At 43.9% G+C, this 20273-nt stretch overlaps 1 protein-coding gene across 4 annotated transcripts in view; it reads right to left on the bottom strand.

Annotated features, from left to right (window-relative positions):
• rnf220a (ring finger protein 220a) overlaps positions 1-20273 on the bottom strand; it is a 156898-nt gene that overhangs the window by 37606 nt on the left and 99019 nt on the right. For all 4 annotated transcript variants that reach the window (XM_070845166.1, XM_070845167.1, XM_070845168.1 and 1 more), the window contains one exon: positions 1860-1989. In XM_070845166.1, coding sequence (XP_070701267.1) covers positions 1860-1989 — 130 coding nt within the window. The remainder of the gene's footprint in view (positions 1-1859; positions 1990-20273) is intronic.

The following is a 20273-nucleotide window of genomic DNA, read 5'->3' as shown; positions in this document are numbered from 1 at the left end:
TTAGAATTTTGGATAACTAAACGATATCCATGACAGCTGTGTAAATTCTATCTGCTTACGAAGGCAGTGACACGTGGCTGAAAGCTCAGGAAAACAAATGGATCTTTTCATGAGAATTTTAAGTTGCTTTCAACTACTCTTCATCTCATCTGATCCCTTACTCCCCCCCCCTAACCTCTCGTTCCAGCAACTATTTCATCTTTACTCCTGTATCGCCACCCTTCTCCCAAGTTTTCATAATTCTTTTGATTGACCTTTGAGGAGAAGAATCGCTCTGCCCACAGTCTGTTTCTCCATTACTCATGTAGACTTTCTCTCTAGCTGCTCTGCTGTCTCTACACTCTCTGTTTCCTCCTGGAAAAGCCAGGAAGGAACACGCAGGTTGACCCGTTCACACTGAGGACAGTGGGAAGAGGGCAGACTGGAGAGGATGTGAGTGAGGGCGGATAAAGGCGTGAGACAGAAAAGAGAAGATAGGATATCAGGAAAGACAGGGATGGAAGGACAGGGGAAACAAGGGGAGAGGGATGGAACAGCATGAGGACACAGACAGATGGGAGGAGGGTACGGGAGGAGTAAACGGGGGGGGGGATGAAGTATGATTTCCAGGTGGGGTGACGCTATCTGTTGCCCTGTTCCTCCAGGTTAATGGGGACTATCATAAAGCTGGGCCGCAGAGGTGGCCGGAGGGTCGTACACAAACACAGCCTCACACAGGCCACGCACGTATGTACACAAACACACACACACACACACACACACACGTACACACAGCCAGACGTGTGGTCAAGGTGAAATATGGATCCTAATGGTTGTGTCCCATCGTTAAAAGGGCTTGGAGTTGATTTATCCACCGTAAAACAGCTCGTGCAACTGCCATGAAGAGAAAAAGGGGGCGGCAGTGAACTTGAGGTCACAGGTTTGAATCCTAATCCCAGTAGGAAACACTTAGCGTTACGTCGACGGCATGCCTCTGCCTTTTATGTAGATTTATGGCACCAAAATCTCTGCTTAGAAAGAATACCAGTCAATGGGCCTGACATAAAAGATGAGTTAAAGCTCAGCCTTCACCCCAAGCCAAAAAAATAGTCATCTTTATGAGCTAGTAAAGCATTTGTCTTCAAGATCTTGTTTACATTTTCTGCTCCATTAATTTGCTATTTAGACTTGAGATATATTAAAGAAACACCTCAATGTAGATTTTGGAAATTTTGCTTATTTACTGTTTTACAGTTAGGAGAGTATTAATTCCTATTATACAAAAAGAAAGTCAGCAAGCTGGTCACCCATACATTCAATTGTTTTTTAAGTCCAGACTTGCTATGTAATGCCGCTGCATAAGCTGGGAGCACCAACATGAAAGCTAACTGTTCAATTAACAACCACGTCCCCTTCTCTTTCTCTACGTGCTAAGTACAAAGGATAGAAAATGAAAACTAATCATTTCTGGGTTTGTCGGAAAGCACGGCTGACAGCTAGACTAGCTTTTTTCCTGACTTGTTTGTTCTAAGCCAGGGCTAAAAATGTCACAGAGCTCACTCTCTATTGAACTCAGTCTCAGGAAATGAGCATGTTTCCCAAGATGCGCTCCATTACGACTTGAAAAGACAAACTCACTGAGTGTAGTTCTCTTTTTCTACAATTTAGGACTAATATCGACAACTCTTGCAACAAGCACAACCAGTTATGTGAAATCATACGTATACACACACACACACACACACACACACACACACACACAACTTTGCAGTTTGCATTTGAACTTCAATCTGATTGAATTGACCATAAATGACAGTGTGTGTGTGTGTGTGTGTATATGTGAGAAAGACACAACATGCACGCGTGTGTTCAAGGTCTACCTGAGGCATATGGTGGCTAGCCTCTCTATCTCTGTCTCCATGTGTTCCTGGAGCTCCCCGGGCCTGAGCAGCACCTGGCAGATGGGACAGACTGGAGCCTGGCTGTCATACAGGGACATCTTCTTTTTACCTGCAGACGAGATAGGAAGCAAGACAAACATTGGTGCGTATGCAGGACAAACAAGCGCCGGAGCCAGGCGCTCGAGCAATTCTTCAGATTCCTCCAGTGTGTGTCTCAAATGAATCTCAAGCGACCCCAAATGATCAGATTTCACCTTTTCTCTGTCGGGAACTGCCACCACAAACACATAAGAAAGTGAACGCTGCAAGATATAAAATAAATACTCTTTTATGTATTTGTTGCACAGAGGCTCAGAGGCTTTGTCCAAATTGTTTCACAAAGACAAATCCAATGTATCAAACTGTGTTTGTGTTTGTCGAGCTGCACGCATTCTACAAAGCTGACTGAGCTGTCCTTCAATTCAGCAAGGACACTCAAGAAAACTTGAGCATTGCATACTCTTGCTAGTGCCGAGACCTGAGCTGAGGTGTTACTCTTTAACGTCACACACATTAAGTGCATGTGCATTGTAATTCTGCTACACACACACACACACACACACACACACACACACACACACACACACACACACACACACACACACACACACACACACACACTCAAAGCAGAATAGAGTGCTGTGCAGTCTCCATTGTGTCCTCTCAGGTCAAAGCAGATTTAAAGAAGTGTCGGCCATGGATGAGATAATGCTGTATTGAGTCTGCCAACACTACCTCACTTCATTGTCCTTGATCAGCAGGGCACAGGGTGGGGTCCACCTGTATGTGTGTGTTAGTGCATGTCTCATTGTGTTTCTGGGAGTGTGTGTTGTGTATCGGAAAGTGTGCATTAGTGTGTGCGTAAGTATAGTAGTATACATCCTACTTTTTTCAAGTTTATCTTTGAGTCTGTCGGCTAAAAATAACATCTATTGAAAGTGTCTGAGTGCTTAATGTCGGAGGACACTTCCTGATTTCCTGTATTTAGCCAATCAAATGGACTTTTTTTAGTCCAGGAACAATAGGCTCCGCCTCAGCCAGGATATCCCGTTTAGACTGCTTGTCACCACGGCAACAAGAGGACCAGGTAAGGGGACTCCCAATATGTCTTGTCTTTGGTGTTTCTCTCTCACACACACAGACACACACACATGCAAACACACGTACACACACACGCTCGCTCTCAGGGGACACGTATCCTTGCTCACATATTGGTCTGTCAGAACAGTTTCCTGAAAGGGAACTCATCAAGAGACAACTAGTGGGGAACGCACACACACACGCACACACACACACCTACACAAATCACCCCCTCCTTCCCTCCCTCCCTCCCTTCTGTGGAGCGTGTGTGTGCATACTGGGCTCCCATTCTCCTCAACCGCTACTTAACAGAGCCACAGCACTGGACACGTTAAGTGACTTTGAAAAATAGGTAATCGATTACTCTCTCTCTCTCTCTCTCTCTCTCTCTCTCTCTCTCTCTCTCTCCCTCACTTTCCCTACCTCTGTTTTTTCTTCTTCCACACCTCTTGCGCTCTTTCTCTCCAGCCTCATCCATTTCTAATTTTCTGCTCCCTACCATCCATTTATTTGTTTCATTTCTTTCCTCTCCTTTCATCTACCTCCCATCTCCTATTTGATTATTTCGTTCTTTGCCTCTCTTTTATCTTTCTCTCTGTCCTCTCCTCCCATCACTTTTTCCTCTCTTTCCATCTCTTCTTCTTTGCCTTATTGTCTCCTCCGCCACGCTCCCTTCAGTACATTTCCCTTTCTCCTCTTGTTTCTCCATCTCTCTTTCTCCACCCCCCCCTCCCTTCTCCCCTTTATTGCTTTGACAAGATAATTTGAGTCATGCTGAAGCCATCGCCATCCGCCACAGCAAACAAAGAAAGATCCAATCCCTGTCTGCAGCTGATGGGGCTCTTTCTATTCCACAGACAAACACACGCACACGCACACACACACACACACACACACACACACACACACACACACACACACACCTGGTGGACATGGATGCACACACTCAGGCACAAACATATGCCTGTGCTTGATTATTTCTAAGCTTTTGTCAAAAAATGCACTCTTTGCAAAGCAAATGATTTTGCACAGTGCGAGTTTACTTTTTTGCATCTCAATGTGCCGTGATTTTCTTTTGAATTGTGGAATTTTTCTGTATGCATATGACTTTTATTTGTATAACTGGACAAAAAAAAAAAAGGATGAAAAGGTGTAGTGCACGAGTGTGACAACAGAATGGCAACAATCAGCAGCAGGAAAGACTAAAGTGGAGAAGCTGTGTGTTGTGTGAACTGATTCGAATCGATTCGAATTCAGACGTCTCACAATAGGGTCAAAACCAAGCTGTTAAAACGCATACGAGACACACACACACACACACACACACACACACACACTCTGATTTAACTGGAGCTGTGGTGGGATGGAACAGGTGGAAATTCAACAGACAGTCAGGTGATAGAACAGAACAGAATACAATCTTATCGTCCAGAGGAAACTTTGTCTTTAGCTCGCTAAAACATAAAAGCAGCACAAAGACTTGTAGAATATAGAAGACAATATGATGACAAAACCCCAATTAAGCATAAAACACCAGTGAACATTTGTGAAATCTATAAATAAATCACATACGAGAAAGCATAAAATAGAATAGAACAGTTCACAAGCTCAGATTTTCTTATGATGAGAGTTTCTTATGATATCCATCACTCCATAAAATCATCCAAAATGTGTCACATCCAATGCTAATGACTCCAAAATGTTGCTTAATCATCTCATTTTTCTAATCTCCTCTTTTCTCTTCACCCTATTCCTTTCCCTCGTGTTTTCTTCTTCACGGGCTTTCCAACTTGTTTGCTATCACTGTCTCACCCCCTTTTTTTTTTTTGTCATCCTCAGCTCTTATGTTCTCCCCCCTCTCTCTCTGTCAAACGCTCCCTGAGGGAAGTGAGTGATGGCGAGAGGATAACAGACAGATAAATCCAGAGGAGGGTAAGAAGAAGAGGAGAGGAGAAAGGGGGAGACAAGGGTGTGAGTCGAATGCGTGGGGGGGGGGTTGTTGATGTGATATGATGTCGCACACCAGGCTTGTCAGCGCCTTAAAGATGATTAATGTTGGGGCAACACACACACACACACACACACACACACACACACACGCGCGCGCGCGTGCACACACCTACACACTTCCCACATGTCCTACTTTGGACCTCACAGCTCAAACACACGCACTGACAAACACACACACACACACACACACACACGGCACAACAGGGGTGCGTTTAATCCCGGGGAGCAGACGGGAAGGTATCAGAGTCAGAAGGGGAAGAAGGAAAGCAGAGGGCTGGACAATAACAAGGAAATAGGCCTGACAGGACTTTTTAGCGTTGAGATTCTTCAGTGAAATGCCGGCTGGCGGAGCGTACGAGGGATGGATGGATGGATGGATGCATGGATGGAGGAGAGGAGAGAGGAGGCGTGCATCTCTCTGACAGCCATGATGGAGCGCAGGCCTGATCCCCACCTAATGTGCCAAGATGGATCGTCTCATCTCTCTTTCTCTCTGACTTTCTTTCCCTTCTATGCCCTTCTCTCAATCCCTCCATCTGTCTTTCTACCTCACTCTATTTCTCACTGCCTCTCTCTCCCGCTTTCCCGACCTCACCCTTTTGTTTCTCTTCCCAGCTCCCTATCTCTATCATCTCCTCTCCTTATTCAACCCGGCCGGCCCTCTATCCGTCTCCTCTCTCTCTCACTGTCTTTCGACTTTTTCATCGCTGACACATGATCCACTTAATCGCTCTCGCTGGTTTTTGTTCATGTCACAAAACATGTCACCCAACTGGCAGGGAGCATATCCACTGACTTGTTGTAGCTCCTGTCTGGTTTATTTACTAGCTGCTGCAGAATTGACATAAGCACTTTGGCTTGTGCAACTCAACCCAGAGAGCCCCTGATTCCTATTTTAACTGCAAATCACAGCATCAAGTATTAAAGGATAACTCTGGCATTTTTAAACCTGGGCCCAATTCCAACATAGTTTGGGTTTGGTCCAGTAGGTCGCCTCAGCCGGTAGCTTATTATTGTGGTTAGTTTGGATCCAACGCAATATTCATGTAACACACAAACAAACTAAGTGATGGAGTGCAGCAGTGGACCTGCTCTGTGAGGTAAAAATGCTGGTTTTGTCAATGGAGTTTGGTGGCTTTGAAGAGAGTGACCATAACAGCTATCGTAGAGGTCTGTAGGGGTTCTTCCTCATAATGTAGTCAACAAACTGAGCCTCTCAGTGGAAAAAACAGGCACCCATGGTGGACGTACTGTTTGGTGGCTGCCAGCTGAGGTGATCTACTGGACCAACTCCCAAACCTTTTGTACCTACCAGTCTTTTTGAACGCTAACTATGTAAAAACAGAGCCCAGGTTTAAAAATACCACAGTTATCTTCTAAGCTAATAAAAATAAATCCAAGTATTTTTTTGTGAGCTGTTAAACAGCTTATGGTTCCCTATTACTTATTCAAAAAAGTTTAAACAAGAAACCTCATATAAATTTAACATGACAGAAGTTCTTGATTGGACTTTTATATCCCTATATGTTGTAAATAATGAGAGGAATCACACACACACACACACACACACACACACACACACACAACTAGACACATAATTATAGTAGACACCAGATGGTGAGGCGGGGACAGCTAGATCATACGGAAGAGTGGAGAGCAAAGAGGAGGAATCTTCCTTCTTTTTCCCATCCCTTCTTTCTTTGCAACAGTATTGTTTCACTTTTGACCTTGCATTCATATTCTCCCTTTCTCCTTGTTTTATTATTCAATTTTTTGTTCTTATAGTTCAGGTTTCGGTAGCTCTTGAGCCAATAGCTAATGAAAATGTGTCAGCCATCGTGGAACAAGTTTAATCCCTTTCAACACTTGAAGCAGCGTCCTTCCATCTTGCATCTATCTATTTTTTTTTTTTTTAATTCATTTATTTTTTTCTCCTGTGCTGCACACACACACACACACACACAGTCTCTTGGTGTCTTTCTCCCCTCTCCTGTGCTGCTGTGGTCCAGATGAAGTGGGAATCAATAGATGCTAGATAGCGCAGGCTCCCAGTCACAGACTACAATGAGCTGAGGTAAAAGGCCACCTCCAGAGAGGACAGGGATTGTCAGCTCAATACTCGCTCTCAATGGGGCCAGAGATAAAAAACCATTTGGGGTGTCCTCATGGCTCAATGGGCTAAGAGGCGAACCATGTACTCGCAACACTGTGGGTCCAAATCCCATTTAATGACCTGTACTGCGTGTCATCCCTTCGCTTTCATCTCGCCCATCGTTCTCTCAGGAAACAGGAGATTGCATGGAGGAACTAAAAGAATTCTTTCATGCACTGACTGTAGATTAAATGAATGTTGTGTGACAGCGATCTGCAATTTAAAGGACTTTTCACTTTGAATGCGTCCTCTTTCGAAAGATGCACGTAGAAACCCAAAGAAATGTTTGACTTGCCATGAACTTGACCATTTTCTATCTTTTATATCTTTCGGAAGGAATTGAATTCACTTGTAAATTATACACACAATCAGCTAATGAGCACTGAGCATGTAAACTGGATTTAAGCACAACAATAAGAGTCAGAAAAAAGGAGGGCCAGATTTATGAGTTGGCACAAATACAGTATGTACACACACACACACACACACACACACACACACACACACACACACACACACACACACACACACACACACTGCAACATGCACACAAGCACATTTCCCAAATGGAATTACAAAGTGTCTACATGTAGAGCCTGTTTTTCTGTCCTTGAACAACTGTCTTCTCCTTGTGTGTGCTTAAACACACACACACACACACACACACACACACACACACACACACACACACACACACAACTCACTTCCACTCCCCCTCCTTGTTGTTCCCCTAAATGAGTTTTCTGACATGCATCAAGTGTTTATGCCCGCTACCCCTCTCCTCCCCCCCTCAGCACTCGCCCGGCCGGTTAGCTATAACACCCGCCAACATCGGTAAACAAGGAAATCTCTCAGCCGAGGCCCGGCGTGTAACCGCATTACTGCGCCCGATAACCTCTTCAAATAATGTGCGATAAGGGGAATTTGATTTGATTCACAGAAAGGGAAAGAGGGCCACTTCTGCCCCCCCCCCCCCCCCCCATCTCTTCCTTTTCCTTTCCCTTATTTCTTCCTTTCTCTTTCCCTCCCTTTGCTCTTTCTCTTCACCCCGCCATCGTCTCTTCTTCTTCTTCTTCTTCTTCTCGCTTAGCCCAAGGCCTCCCATTCTCACCCCCCTCTTATTCTCCCCCTTCTCCAGAATGACACCGCCTCGCATCCACAATCAAATAAATCCCGCCGAGGTGTCAGCCTTCATTTCGACTCTCCCCTCTCTTCTCCCCGACCAACGCCAGCTGAGGTGAGAGGCCCCCGTAAAGCCATCATCTCCATAATGGCAAATATGAGCCCTAAAGCCCAAAACCAGGGGCCGTATTAACTCAAATGGGACCAGCAAGGTGTGTGTGTGTGTCTCCCAGTGAGGTGATATGGTTTTTTCTTAAGTGAGCTGTGATTTAAGCAGGCTAGACACCAGGCTGATCACTAGCTCTGTGTGTGTGTGTGTGTGTGTGTGTGTGTGTGTGTGTGTGTGTGTGTGTGTGTGTAGGCTCTGCAGCTCATTCAGAGGACATTTGATGAAATGGAACGGGGGTCAACTTCGGTTTGCCATCCAGGCTGCGTTGTACCACTCAGTGCACATGTGTGTTTCCTGTGTCTGTCGGACTGTGTGCGTGTGTGTGTGTCTGTGTGTGTGTGTGTGTGTTTGCCCGCATCCTCAATCCCTGACAATGATGCATGGCGCTTTTAAATAGCACTCCTCCACGCCCTGCTCAAAACTCATCACCAGGCTCTTTCACTATCCCTCCCTCCTTCCTCCCTCCCTCGCTCCCTGGGGTTGTCACTTTTAGAAAAGCAAATGAAATGTCTGCACGCTGCAGAGGAGGGACGGAGAGATGGCCGGATTGAGGGATAGAGAGGGGAAAGGTGTGTGTGTGTGTGTGTGTGTGTGCAGCAGTGTTTGCTGTCAGTTTAGGTCGAGGGACTCAAACCATTTCTATGTGTAAATGTATGCATGCTGCACCGTGAGAAAGAGTGAAATGTAAATCTGAGGATACATTTATTTTACATGGACATTCTGGCAACATGGGAACACCGTGAGTGTTACTATATGCAAGATATTCCTTCAGTCTGTCATTGGGAAAAAAGGTTTGGGACTAGCAGGCAGCAGTTTCAAGGCGGCTTTGCTCTTAAATAGGAAGTAAAAATTAAAAGAAATGTTCATGGAATTTTGAGGTTTTGGAAAACCAAACGGGAAACCAAGATATTAGGTCGTAAATCATCAGCCGCCTGGTTTTGAACATACACTGATAAATGGTCATCTGATGATCCCTGTGCGTGTGTGTTCGCGCATCTGTGTACAAGTGTGTGTCAGCATGTGTAATGTGTGTTTTACTCCTGGGACCCTGCTGCATGTGTGTGTGTGTGTGTGTGTGTGTGTCAGTCTGAAAGACAGTGGTGTGATGCTGCTGAGATGCCACTGACAGCTGTTTATTCAATCAATCACCTTGTCAGTGTGTGTGTGTGTGTGTGTGTGTGTGTGTGTGAGACAGAGAGAGAAAGAGAGAGACAGTGGCGAGGGAGAAAGAAGTAAATTAATGGAGCATTAACCAAGCACTGACCCACAGAGCAGAAGCACAACTAGCCGCTGTAGGCTAAATCTCAATTCAAGACCCCGATCACGCACAACCACACACAACACACAACACACACACTTCACACACACTTCACAGGCCCTGTGTTCTGCAGGAAAAAGACCAAATCTGTTCAATATAAATAAGAGCCAGTGTAAGTTTGCGAAGCTGCCGACAGAGTGTAACCTGCTATACAAGTTTATGTATCAGAAAGAGAATTCAAATGAGCACTCATTTATCAGCTTATGGAATGAAGAAATTCATTCAGTATCTATTTATTGTAGCTTGTGAAACCAGTGATGGAAGAAAAAAAATGAAAAGATGTTTATGCTATATAATAAGCAAAATTAGGATGGAAAAATTACAAGAGTTCTTGTAGGATTATTCAATTCTTTCTTGTGTAATATAAAAATGAACATCTTACCACAATTCCCACTTTGAAAATATAATTAATGATCAATAATTAATCATCACGATAAACCATTAATATTAATTGTTTTTTTAAACTTGTACATTGCAAATTTCAAAATTAAAGGCAGGCAAATTAAACGATTTATTATTCTATGATTCTACTTGTTTGGTATGATTTTTGATTGTAGAAATGACGCTGAACTTCTAATCTTGCATTTTTTCTTGACATTTACCGCTGTTGTTGTGTCACAGTGTGCTGTCACTGCACTGCCAACTCCTTTTTGTATCTTATTTTTTTCATTGGTGTATAATTATTGCTGTTAAAAAAGAATCACCGTGACAGAGAGAGAGAGAGACGTTTTTGCTCTCACTGACCCTCGCCCTCTCCCTTCTCATCCCTCTGCTGACTGTCTCTGTTCCATTTCTTCTTCCTCAGCTGTGCGGAGGAGGAGGGATACCTGGCAGAGAGGTGTGGGCGTGAGGCCTGTCGGCACTCATTTCCATCCCAAAGGGCCTCGTCACGACAGGAACATGCCGTGTCAGTGGGCAAAGAGGGACATCAGCAAGTTTGAAATAGACGCCCTGACTCAGCCCTAATCACCCTACACACACACACACACACACACACACACACACACACACACACACACACACACACACACACACACACACACACACACACACACACACACTTTCAACTGTTACTGGTATTAAGAGACAGACAGCACCTACAGAAATAAGGCTGCCCTCTACACATTACTTCTCTATTACTTCTCTCTCTTTTTCTCCTCCATTTAATCTCTTTCAGTCTTGTCTCCTTTCATCGCTCCTTTCCCCCACTCCCTCTCCTCTGACTCCACTCTCTTCCTTCCTCTCCCTACCTCTCACTCCCTCTCATTATCGCTCCTCCTGCTGCTTTCATATGGTCTAGCAGCTGAATTAATTACCAAAGCCAATTAACGCTAGATTGGCTGATGTTTTAACTAATTAGCTTTAATGAGGGTGCCATGGCTGCCTGCACTGTGTTAATTGAATCCTAACAGCGGAGGAGGCAGCCTGTGGAGGCGAAATGAGAGGGATGGATGGATGGATGGATAGATGGATGGATAGAAGGAGGCATGTGCATACGTACATACACACAGGAGCTGTTATTGATGATATTTAGAGCGCATCGCAGGAACACCCACCCTGTTGTTGCCACTGGTTTATAATTAACATTATTGGCCTTTCCTACAAGACACCTTATGCATTAAACACACTCACACATAAACTCAAAGAAAAAAAGAAATAGGGTACTATAAAAAAAAAAAAAGCGGTATGATTATGTTATGTCACTGTTATGTGCTGGGTAAAAGTTTGTCTCAGCTAACTGGGTTTTCTTAATAGAACTCATATCCTCATGTATCTCCTGGTTATACCTAGCTGTATTTGTTATTGCAAAACGTGCCCGGCAAAGAGGAGCAGCAGATTAAAATCTTAGATCAATGTCATGCTGTCCTCTCAGTGCCGGATTACCTGCTGCGTACCTGAACTTCATTTTCACCTGCCTCGTGATAGCAGGATCATCACAGATGAGATGTGAAAATGTATGCATATCTGTGCATGAAGCTAAATTCCACATTATGTCCTTTGGAAAGTGTGAATATTTTTATCCAGCAAGACATGTGACAGATTTTGGTGAGGTGAATATTTCCATTGTTCTTTGTAGTTTTTTTTTTGTCAGATTCCTGACCCTAAACCACACCTTTGGATATTGTCAAAAATTATAATTATAACATAATTGGACAAAGTCTGTCTTTTTCAACACAACTTCCCAAAATGTAGGATACATAGATGGTCAAAACTGAGTCAAGGACAGAATGTGACTTTTTGATCTGTTTAACCATATAAAATGTAACTTAACTCTGGCAGGGGAGTTATTGAATATTGGTGTGTTCTCTGCCACAGACTAGACAGCTAAAGCAAGAGAGCTAAACCAAGTAAAAGCTAGCTAGTGACGAAGCCTAGCCTAGCTTAGCCTTGGCTAAAGGTACATTTGCTAGCTTTTCTGTCCAGCTGTAATTAATAAAATACATATTTTCATGAACTTACATTTTACTCTGTTATATATCTATCATTTACCTATCACATGAATAAGGCAGTATAGTTTATTCCAGTCATTGCGGAGAAAACACAAGAAGCTAAGCTAGTCCTGGTAGAAGGTAACTAGCCTAGCTTAACAAGGGAGTGCCATCAGTTTGTTATCCCACCTTCAAATCTCATTTTATTTACATTTAGATATAAATACTAAATAGGCAGACAGACACTGTATACATTTAATTATTAACAATGAGTTTAAAATGTTAAAATGACACCCCTCCAATGAGAGCCTAGGCTACTTAGGGCAGCATAGCTGATCACATATTAAAGCCAGCCACTAGTGTTCCTTTCCAACACAGCCAAAGACTCAGACAAAAATAATTAAGACACAGCAGTTCAATCTAACATTCAGACATAACATTTCATTGTACCCTGCCAATACAAATTGATTGTACATGACTGTCAATCAACAATATAAGTAGGATTACATATGGACCACATTAGATCCAGTTATGACATGTCCTCCCTCTGTGTGTCTTTTCCCGTCCTGCTGATCCGAAGACATGAACAAGCGGCAGATAGTCTGAAGTGGCTATAAAAATCTGCATGGCTGTGTAAAAGGCTTAATGATTTTAAAGTTACAAGAGAAAAGAGCCTGCAGTTTGTCTCATCCATCAAGTCTAGCACCGGCGCCTTCGCCAAATGGCCCTGCCACCTAACCTGGCGCTTAGCAGTGCAGTGCCAAACACACCCTCCCGCTCCGTCTCTCTCACACATTTTGTCTGTGTCCCACTTAGACTAGATTATTTCTTTCCTTACTCTTTGGATCTCTTTCACCCTCTCTGTGTCACCTTCTATTTTTCATTGGTTTCTCTCTTCCCTTAAAGTCTTTTCCTTTCTGTGGAGCCAGAAGCTATGGAGGGGAGGAAGGTCAGGTGAGCTTTTGTTTCTGGAAGGATATTTTCCCACTTTAAATCTGCATCTACAAAGCTATTCTTTGATAATATGTCCTAGGTGTCTGGAGACTCCTGGATAATTGAATGAAAGAACAGGGGTGCATGTGATGGTCTAATGAATAGTTCATCACATAATCAAATACATCAAAATCCACTTCCATAGCATTCTTTCTTAACTTGCAGTCACTTTTCCTCCAAGAATCACACATTTTCATTACAAGACACTATGTTCAATATCTCAAGAAATCAAACTGTGCTCTTTACAGCCATTGCAAGATTGTGAGAGTGTATAATATTGTCTTAAAGCCCCCCATGGACCCCTTAACCACTTCCCACTGCAGCACCTCCACACCTTGCAATAAGGTTCCTCTTACACATATTAACCCTTTGACCTGTCGTTGCAAACTGTGATCAATAGCACAACTCCCTCTGCTTCCCCTACAGATATTACTGCATATCTTCTAGGTTCAAGGTTACAGCAGGAGAGCAGGACAGTGAAGCAAAAAGGATGGACTAATTCATTGAAACTATTTCTATGGTTCAATATCACTTCACCGTCTTTTTCTCTGCTTGTCACGGGCTCCATGAGGTTCCCTCATGAGGAAAACACACATATCAAATCCATGTTAACACCCTTAGACACACACACACACTCACACACACATATCCCTCAAGAGATGTGGTCATGTCGTGGAGGGGAGTGGGGATTTTCATGTTCCTGTCGTTTGCTCGTCCGTCAAAAGGTTGGCCCGCATTAAATGAACTCTTAGGAAAAGTGCATTTTTTTGCTAATTTAAAGGATTCGATGCAGATTGTGTCACACGCTTCCGTGTTTTCTGGTTCATCCATTGTGGAAATCACAGGCCTGCATTCCCTTCTTCAATTACAGTCTCACAGTGCGCATGAAAGAAAGCGATCGCGATGGCTAACATTAGAAACACTTCGATTTATGGTTTCTATTAGTGACACTGATGACATTCAGACACAGTAACAGCTATAAACACACATAGATACACAGCCGTGGCGACAACAATAGCCAAATGTAAATCAGATAAATAGATGAAATTGAACAGTCATTCAAACAGCCCCATTCAACTCTGAAACCTTGTGAGCCCTTTGTACAGCAGATTCTCTTGTAGGTATGTGTGTGTGCGTGTGTGTGTGTGTGTTGGGTTGTCAGCGATTGAGAAGAACCTATTTCCTCTTGCTGAATCCCCGGCTCTAAATGATGGATTGATATCTTTCTCGCTGTGGATTATATATGTGTGTGTGTGTGTGTGTGTGTGTGTCACCAGCCCTCTCAGCCTCTTGCTGCCTCTCCTCTCAGGTCCTTATCAGCTCTTGTCACAAACAGAGGATAGGGGATAATCCTTCATACAAGGGGAGCAGTCTGGCCTTCCATCTATCTAGCTGTCTGTCTAGCTGTCTGCTATATTACCCCTCTCACCGGAGTGTCACCGGAATAGAAATCAAACGGACACAAAGCAAACTTCCTGCATTTCTGTAATCTCTGCTGGCACGACTTAGATGGCAAGTTTGAAGACAGTAAAACTCACAGTTTTTTGAACAGAGTTTGGTCAGATTGTGCAAAGTTTGCTGCAAACATGGTGTAATTATTTACAGTAACAATAAACATGTGAGTTGAGAGTTTATTGATGGCAATTCTGTGTTTTCCTTAGGTGTCAGTTGTCCAATTGGAATAGAAATGGACCACAGAACCCTCTGGAAAATGCCTGTAACCCAGATAATGAAAACTTTCCTAAGCTCCTGGCTCAGCCTACGCCTTGGGGTGCTGTGTTGTGGTTTGGGTGCTCGCCATGTCCTCATGACAGTGGGCGCTGCGGGTCACCCTGAGTTCCAAGAATCAGAGCGCTCCCTGGCACCACGCTGGTGCAGACTACAAGAGTTTGCTTGTGAAAACACGACTTTCACAACATTTCATAATGCCACAGAAAATCATTTATACACCACTCACATCATAGAATTTACGAGCACTTTTGTTCTAAAATGAGATTTTAGAGAGCAATAAAAATAAAAATAAAATAACAGGACAACATTAGGACAAATTGTTACCCACACTGACTCGTACCACTTGAGAAAAGACCCATTCCAGATGGAACAATCACGGTGTCTTATTTTGGTTTAGCCTAAAATACATGTCTGTCTGTCTCTGTCTGTCTGTCTGTCTGTCTGTCCATTCCCTGTATAATAACACCAGCAATGTGAAGAAAAGATATCTAGGTGCTAAGCCTTGATAGGAGCAGACCAAAGATGTCTATCTGCTGGAGCACAGGTCACGCCTGAGGCTATTTTGTGTATGAGTGTGTGCGTGTGTGTGTGTGTGTGTGGTTTTGCACATAGGTGACAATCAGACACGGCACGATTGCATCACACAGCACCAATTGGACACCATTGTGATGCTTATGAAGGTGCTATCTCTCTGCTGTGCCGGCCTATCATCTGTCCCTCCATCCCTTCCTTCACATTTCCCGTCCCGTCCTTTCCTGTGCCCTCTGGTTCTCCCTCTCCCTCTCCCTCTGCCTGGTGATATCACATCGTCCAATAGAGGGGGATGTTTCTCTACACTTTGCTCTTGTGGGGCCTTTGGTTATTTTCTCTGAAGAAGCAACATTCCATAAAATCTCCATCATTTAGTGCACAGCCTTAGTTTTTAAAGTCCATTACGTTGAAGTAATTAAAACTGGAGCAAATCTGCACTGGAAACACTGACTATATGACTATATGTTCAATTGTTTTGAAGCATTCTACTAGTTTTTTTTCTTTATGCTTCTTTAATGTTTAACAACACAAGATTCAAGAATAATGATCAAATCAAACGGTACAACTTTTAGAAGTTTCTCTAAGTTGTTTTTTTTTTGCAGCAGCACATTCTCACTTTCTCTCATCATCATATTGTTGCTCCTCTATGGAAAGATAAACTCAGTTTCTCAGATAAACTGGAAGATTAAGTGTTGATTGTGCTGATGAAATAGCTCTAATAGGAGTAAATTATTTTTAATAACCTAAAAATCCCATTAGAAAAGACAATGGTATTTTATTCTTTATTCTTCATTAAAAGTTGTTTAGGAGATACATGGTCTTCACTGATAAATTCCCCATAACCCATAAAGGAACATTCAGTCCTTCGGTTTATCTGAAAATTTCAAAAACACCAAATTTGAAGATACGTGGTTTTAACTGGACAGGGGCATGTCAGTCTCCGGATTCTGTAGAGACAGCTTGGACGGACACACACACACACACACACACAGGGTTGAGGGGACAAGTCTGCAGCTCAGATCAATAGAAAATTAAAGAGCCTGAAATGGTTTCTGCTCACATATTAACCCTTCTTCTCTTTTTACCTTTCTTTCACATCTTTTCTATCATCCCTCCCTCTCTTTCTCCCTCTCTCCCTCTCTCTCTCTGTGTCTCTGGCCCCCCCACTAATAGTCGGTGCCGCTGACGACAACAGTGTTTCAAACAACCTGAGTATAGGTTTTACTGACAGAGAGAGAAGAGATGTGTTTTTTTGAGTTTGAGCTTTAGAGGCGGCGAGAGAAGAGAGGGTGAGATGGTCGGATGAAGGGACGGGTGGAAGGATGGGGGCAGTAATAGCACAGAGACGACAGGGGCTTTGGATACTCTCTCTCTGGACACACACGCATATACACACACACACACACACACACACACCGTCTGGGGACTCAAATCTCAGAGCAATTTTCAGGCCGGATGATTGGCAGCTTGATGCGTATTCTTCCCCTAAAAGACCGGCTGATAACTCCAGCTATCCCATTCCACGCCACCATCCCTCCCTCTCTTCTCTCTTTCTCCTACTCTCACTATCTTTTTTTTTTGCTATGACTCTCTCAACACCCCCATGCTCTGACCCCCTCCTTCTCCCCTCTCTCATCCCTCTTTCCATCCTTCTCTCTGTCTCTCTCTCTGGGCCTGTTGTGGGGCTATTACAATGACAGAGGCGATAAGGGACATTTATCACATGTGCGGCGGGGTGAGCGAGAGAAAGCCCTCAACAGGTCTAGGGGGAGGAACACACACACACACACACACACACACACACACACAGTCAGCACTGAGACATACAGAAACACACACACACACACACTGCATGCACGCAAATGTGCAAGCACCCATGCACATTTATGCACATAAACACAGACAGATAAATAAACAGTCAGAGGCTGTACATGCTCGCACACAACTGCATTAACTCACACATCCACACACTCACACTCACACACACACACACACACACACACACACACACACACAGAAACGGTGAATCATCCTTTTCCCCATTTTGTATTTTGCAGTTGACTGAGGCCAATTCCCCATAATTCAATACAGTTGAAAAATGAAACCCCGGTAAATCGCTACAGCGATTTTACAGATCCCCGCTTATCCTCATAATTCATTATTTCCAAACTGTAACAACATTACATTTCATTTGTAATGCTCCGCCTGCCTCAGCCATTTGCCAATTGTTATATCTTATTGTTTTCCCTCTCCAAGGGGGAGAAAAGTGAGTTATTGGGAGAGAAATGACGGCTGGCTGGGTGGCGCTGCTTCTTCCTTTGCTGCCTGTTTACCTGTCTCCCTATTTATCCTTCTGACTGCCTGTCTCTGGATCTGCCTCGTCTTCCTCTCCATCTGTCTGTCTGACTGTCTCACTGCAGTGACAACGCACAGGCGATGCCACACTGAACGAAGGCAGAGCAGAACAGTAGAGCTTCTTGTTTTCCTTGTAGGCAAGTGATAATGACCCTATTGTTTGCAGGATAGCAGACACACACACACACACACACACACACTCACACAGGCTGACTGGACTATTGTTTCTCAGCACCGTGGTACAGTCAGATCCACAGCTGGACCGGTGCCGGGCAGAGACAAGGACAAGGGTGACATGAGGATGAGGAGGAGATAAGGAGTTAGGAGAGGAGGTGCATAGGAAAGACTCAGAATGGCAGAATGTCTCCTGTCAGAGTCTTATATTATTGGATTTCTATTGGTGGTGAAAATCAACAGGCTACATAAATATCATTTTAGAAGGGCACTCCAGGAAGTCAGTATTGCACCTCCAAAAAGATGGGGGACTTGCAACGGTGAGAATTATTGCACCTGGATATGGATGGAAGGACTGTGTGCCAAATATGAAACACCATATTATAAACAGTTAAACATAGATCCGTCTTTGGAATTGTCCATCTTCCAATTTTGGAATGGAAGAGAAAGAAAGCGTCTAGAAAATACAATCTTTTTATCATATGCAATTACGCATTTTATGGCCACATCATGGCAGTTGGCAGGAAAAAAAAAACAATCTGCGATTTAAGACATTATACTTCGACCCATAAGCTTTTGTCAATACTGCAGAGGAGCATCCTTTCACACCAGGTGCTGTGAGACGGCTGCGGAAGGGCGTCTGCAATATTCACAGCTTCAAAAAGAGATTCTTCAAATAGGGAAAAAAATCACTTAGATCAAATACTGTAATCGCCATTAATCTAAGAGCTAAAAACACGCTTTGATGTCTCTCTCTCACTCTCTCGCTCTCACAAATATGCACATAGACACCATTCCTCCTGCAATATCCCATTTATCACAGCTGTAGCCACTCTCCAGCCCTGCCCATGTTACTGTACCCTGTCACACTGCTGGCTAAACAAACTGCTCCTTGATGTATGAGGGCCTACACCGGCCATAAACTTATTCACTTTTAACTAGCATGCTACCGGCTTGGCACGGCCAGACATCACCTTTACTGTGTCTGAGTGTGTGTGTGTGTGGAGGGGGGGGCGTATGAAAACTGCCTGTGAGAAATTAACCCCCTGGGTACCGCTTCATAACTCACCCCTCTCTTTCTTTCCTCTCTCCTTCTCCTCCCTCCCTCCCTCCACATCCATCTATCTTTATTCCTCAGCCCAGGCATTAGTCCTGCATCTATTACCCATTAGAGTGAATGTGTGTCTTTGACAATGGAGGAAATGGCTCAGTGGTAGAAGAGCGAGAAGAACAAGAGGAATAGCAGGTCTTATATGTCTTGCTGGACGACAAGCCGTTTCCTGTTGGTGAATGAACGGCGAGGGAGAGTGTGGTCATCAGTCTTAATGATGTCTCTTCTCGTCGTCTCCTCTTCTCCTCAGGTAGCCACTACTGCAACCTTTTTGTTCCCGCTTCTAATTGAGTACATCCAGATAAGACAAGAGAGTGTAAAGCTATAACCAACATCAGGTTTATGGCTGAGCTGGTGATGTTGGCACACTGGCACATGTATCAACCTCCCACACCGCCCCCTGTATCTCCCATGATGCTTTGCTGTTTTACTGACTATATGTATTTATTGTCTCCAGTCAGTCTGGAGTCTATCGGATAACGCGCTAATCTGCCAGAACGCGATTAACGATTAATTGATAGCTGCAGCGTTATCAATAGAATTGCCTCCTCCCCATTAATGTGCAACACATGCAGATACACACTTTCTCACGCACACACACACACACACACACACACACACACACAAACACAGCATGTAGACAAGCACACGCACTGGCGCAAACATGCAAACAAGCACAAATGAAAGCGTACACGTCTCCCCCGCCAGCACACACATGCGCCACATCAAGCAGCACCACCTATGCACACAGCTAGTAAAGGTTAATTACGTAGTTTTTTCCAGCGCTTTATGACTGCAGTAAGTTGTAACTGCATGGGCCCCCTTCTTATCATGCAATAAATTCATTAGTGGCTAACACACCTCGCTGGGACAGCTCATTTAGGTCTGACAAACAAGATTAGAGGACAGTGGGGGCAAGAGGGTGGATCTGCACAGACAGCTGCGAGATTGTGGGACATGGATGTAGACACGCAGGAGGACACTGTCCTTTTATTATCATTACTGTAATGGAAGACATTTTCTTTCTCGGGAGTCCTAGAAATGGAAGCAGTCCGATGGTGCTTTACATAACATGTAAGAGGGGAGTGTGTGTGTGTGTGTGTGTGTGTGTGTTGGAGGGAGGGGGGATTCTTAGTCAAGAGAGACAGCATTACTGATTCCTGCTGAGTTATTATAAGA

Source organism: Pempheris klunzingeri, chromosome 15 (genome assembly GCF_042242105.1).
Source record: "Pempheris klunzingeri isolate RE-2024b chromosome 15, fPemKlu1.hap1, whole genome shotgun sequence".
Classification (NCBI taxonomy): domain Eukaryota; kingdom Metazoa; phylum Chordata; class Actinopteri; order Acropomatiformes; family Pempheridae; genus Pempheris; species Pempheris klunzingeri.
This window is presented reverse-complemented; position numbering and strand designations above follow the sequence as displayed.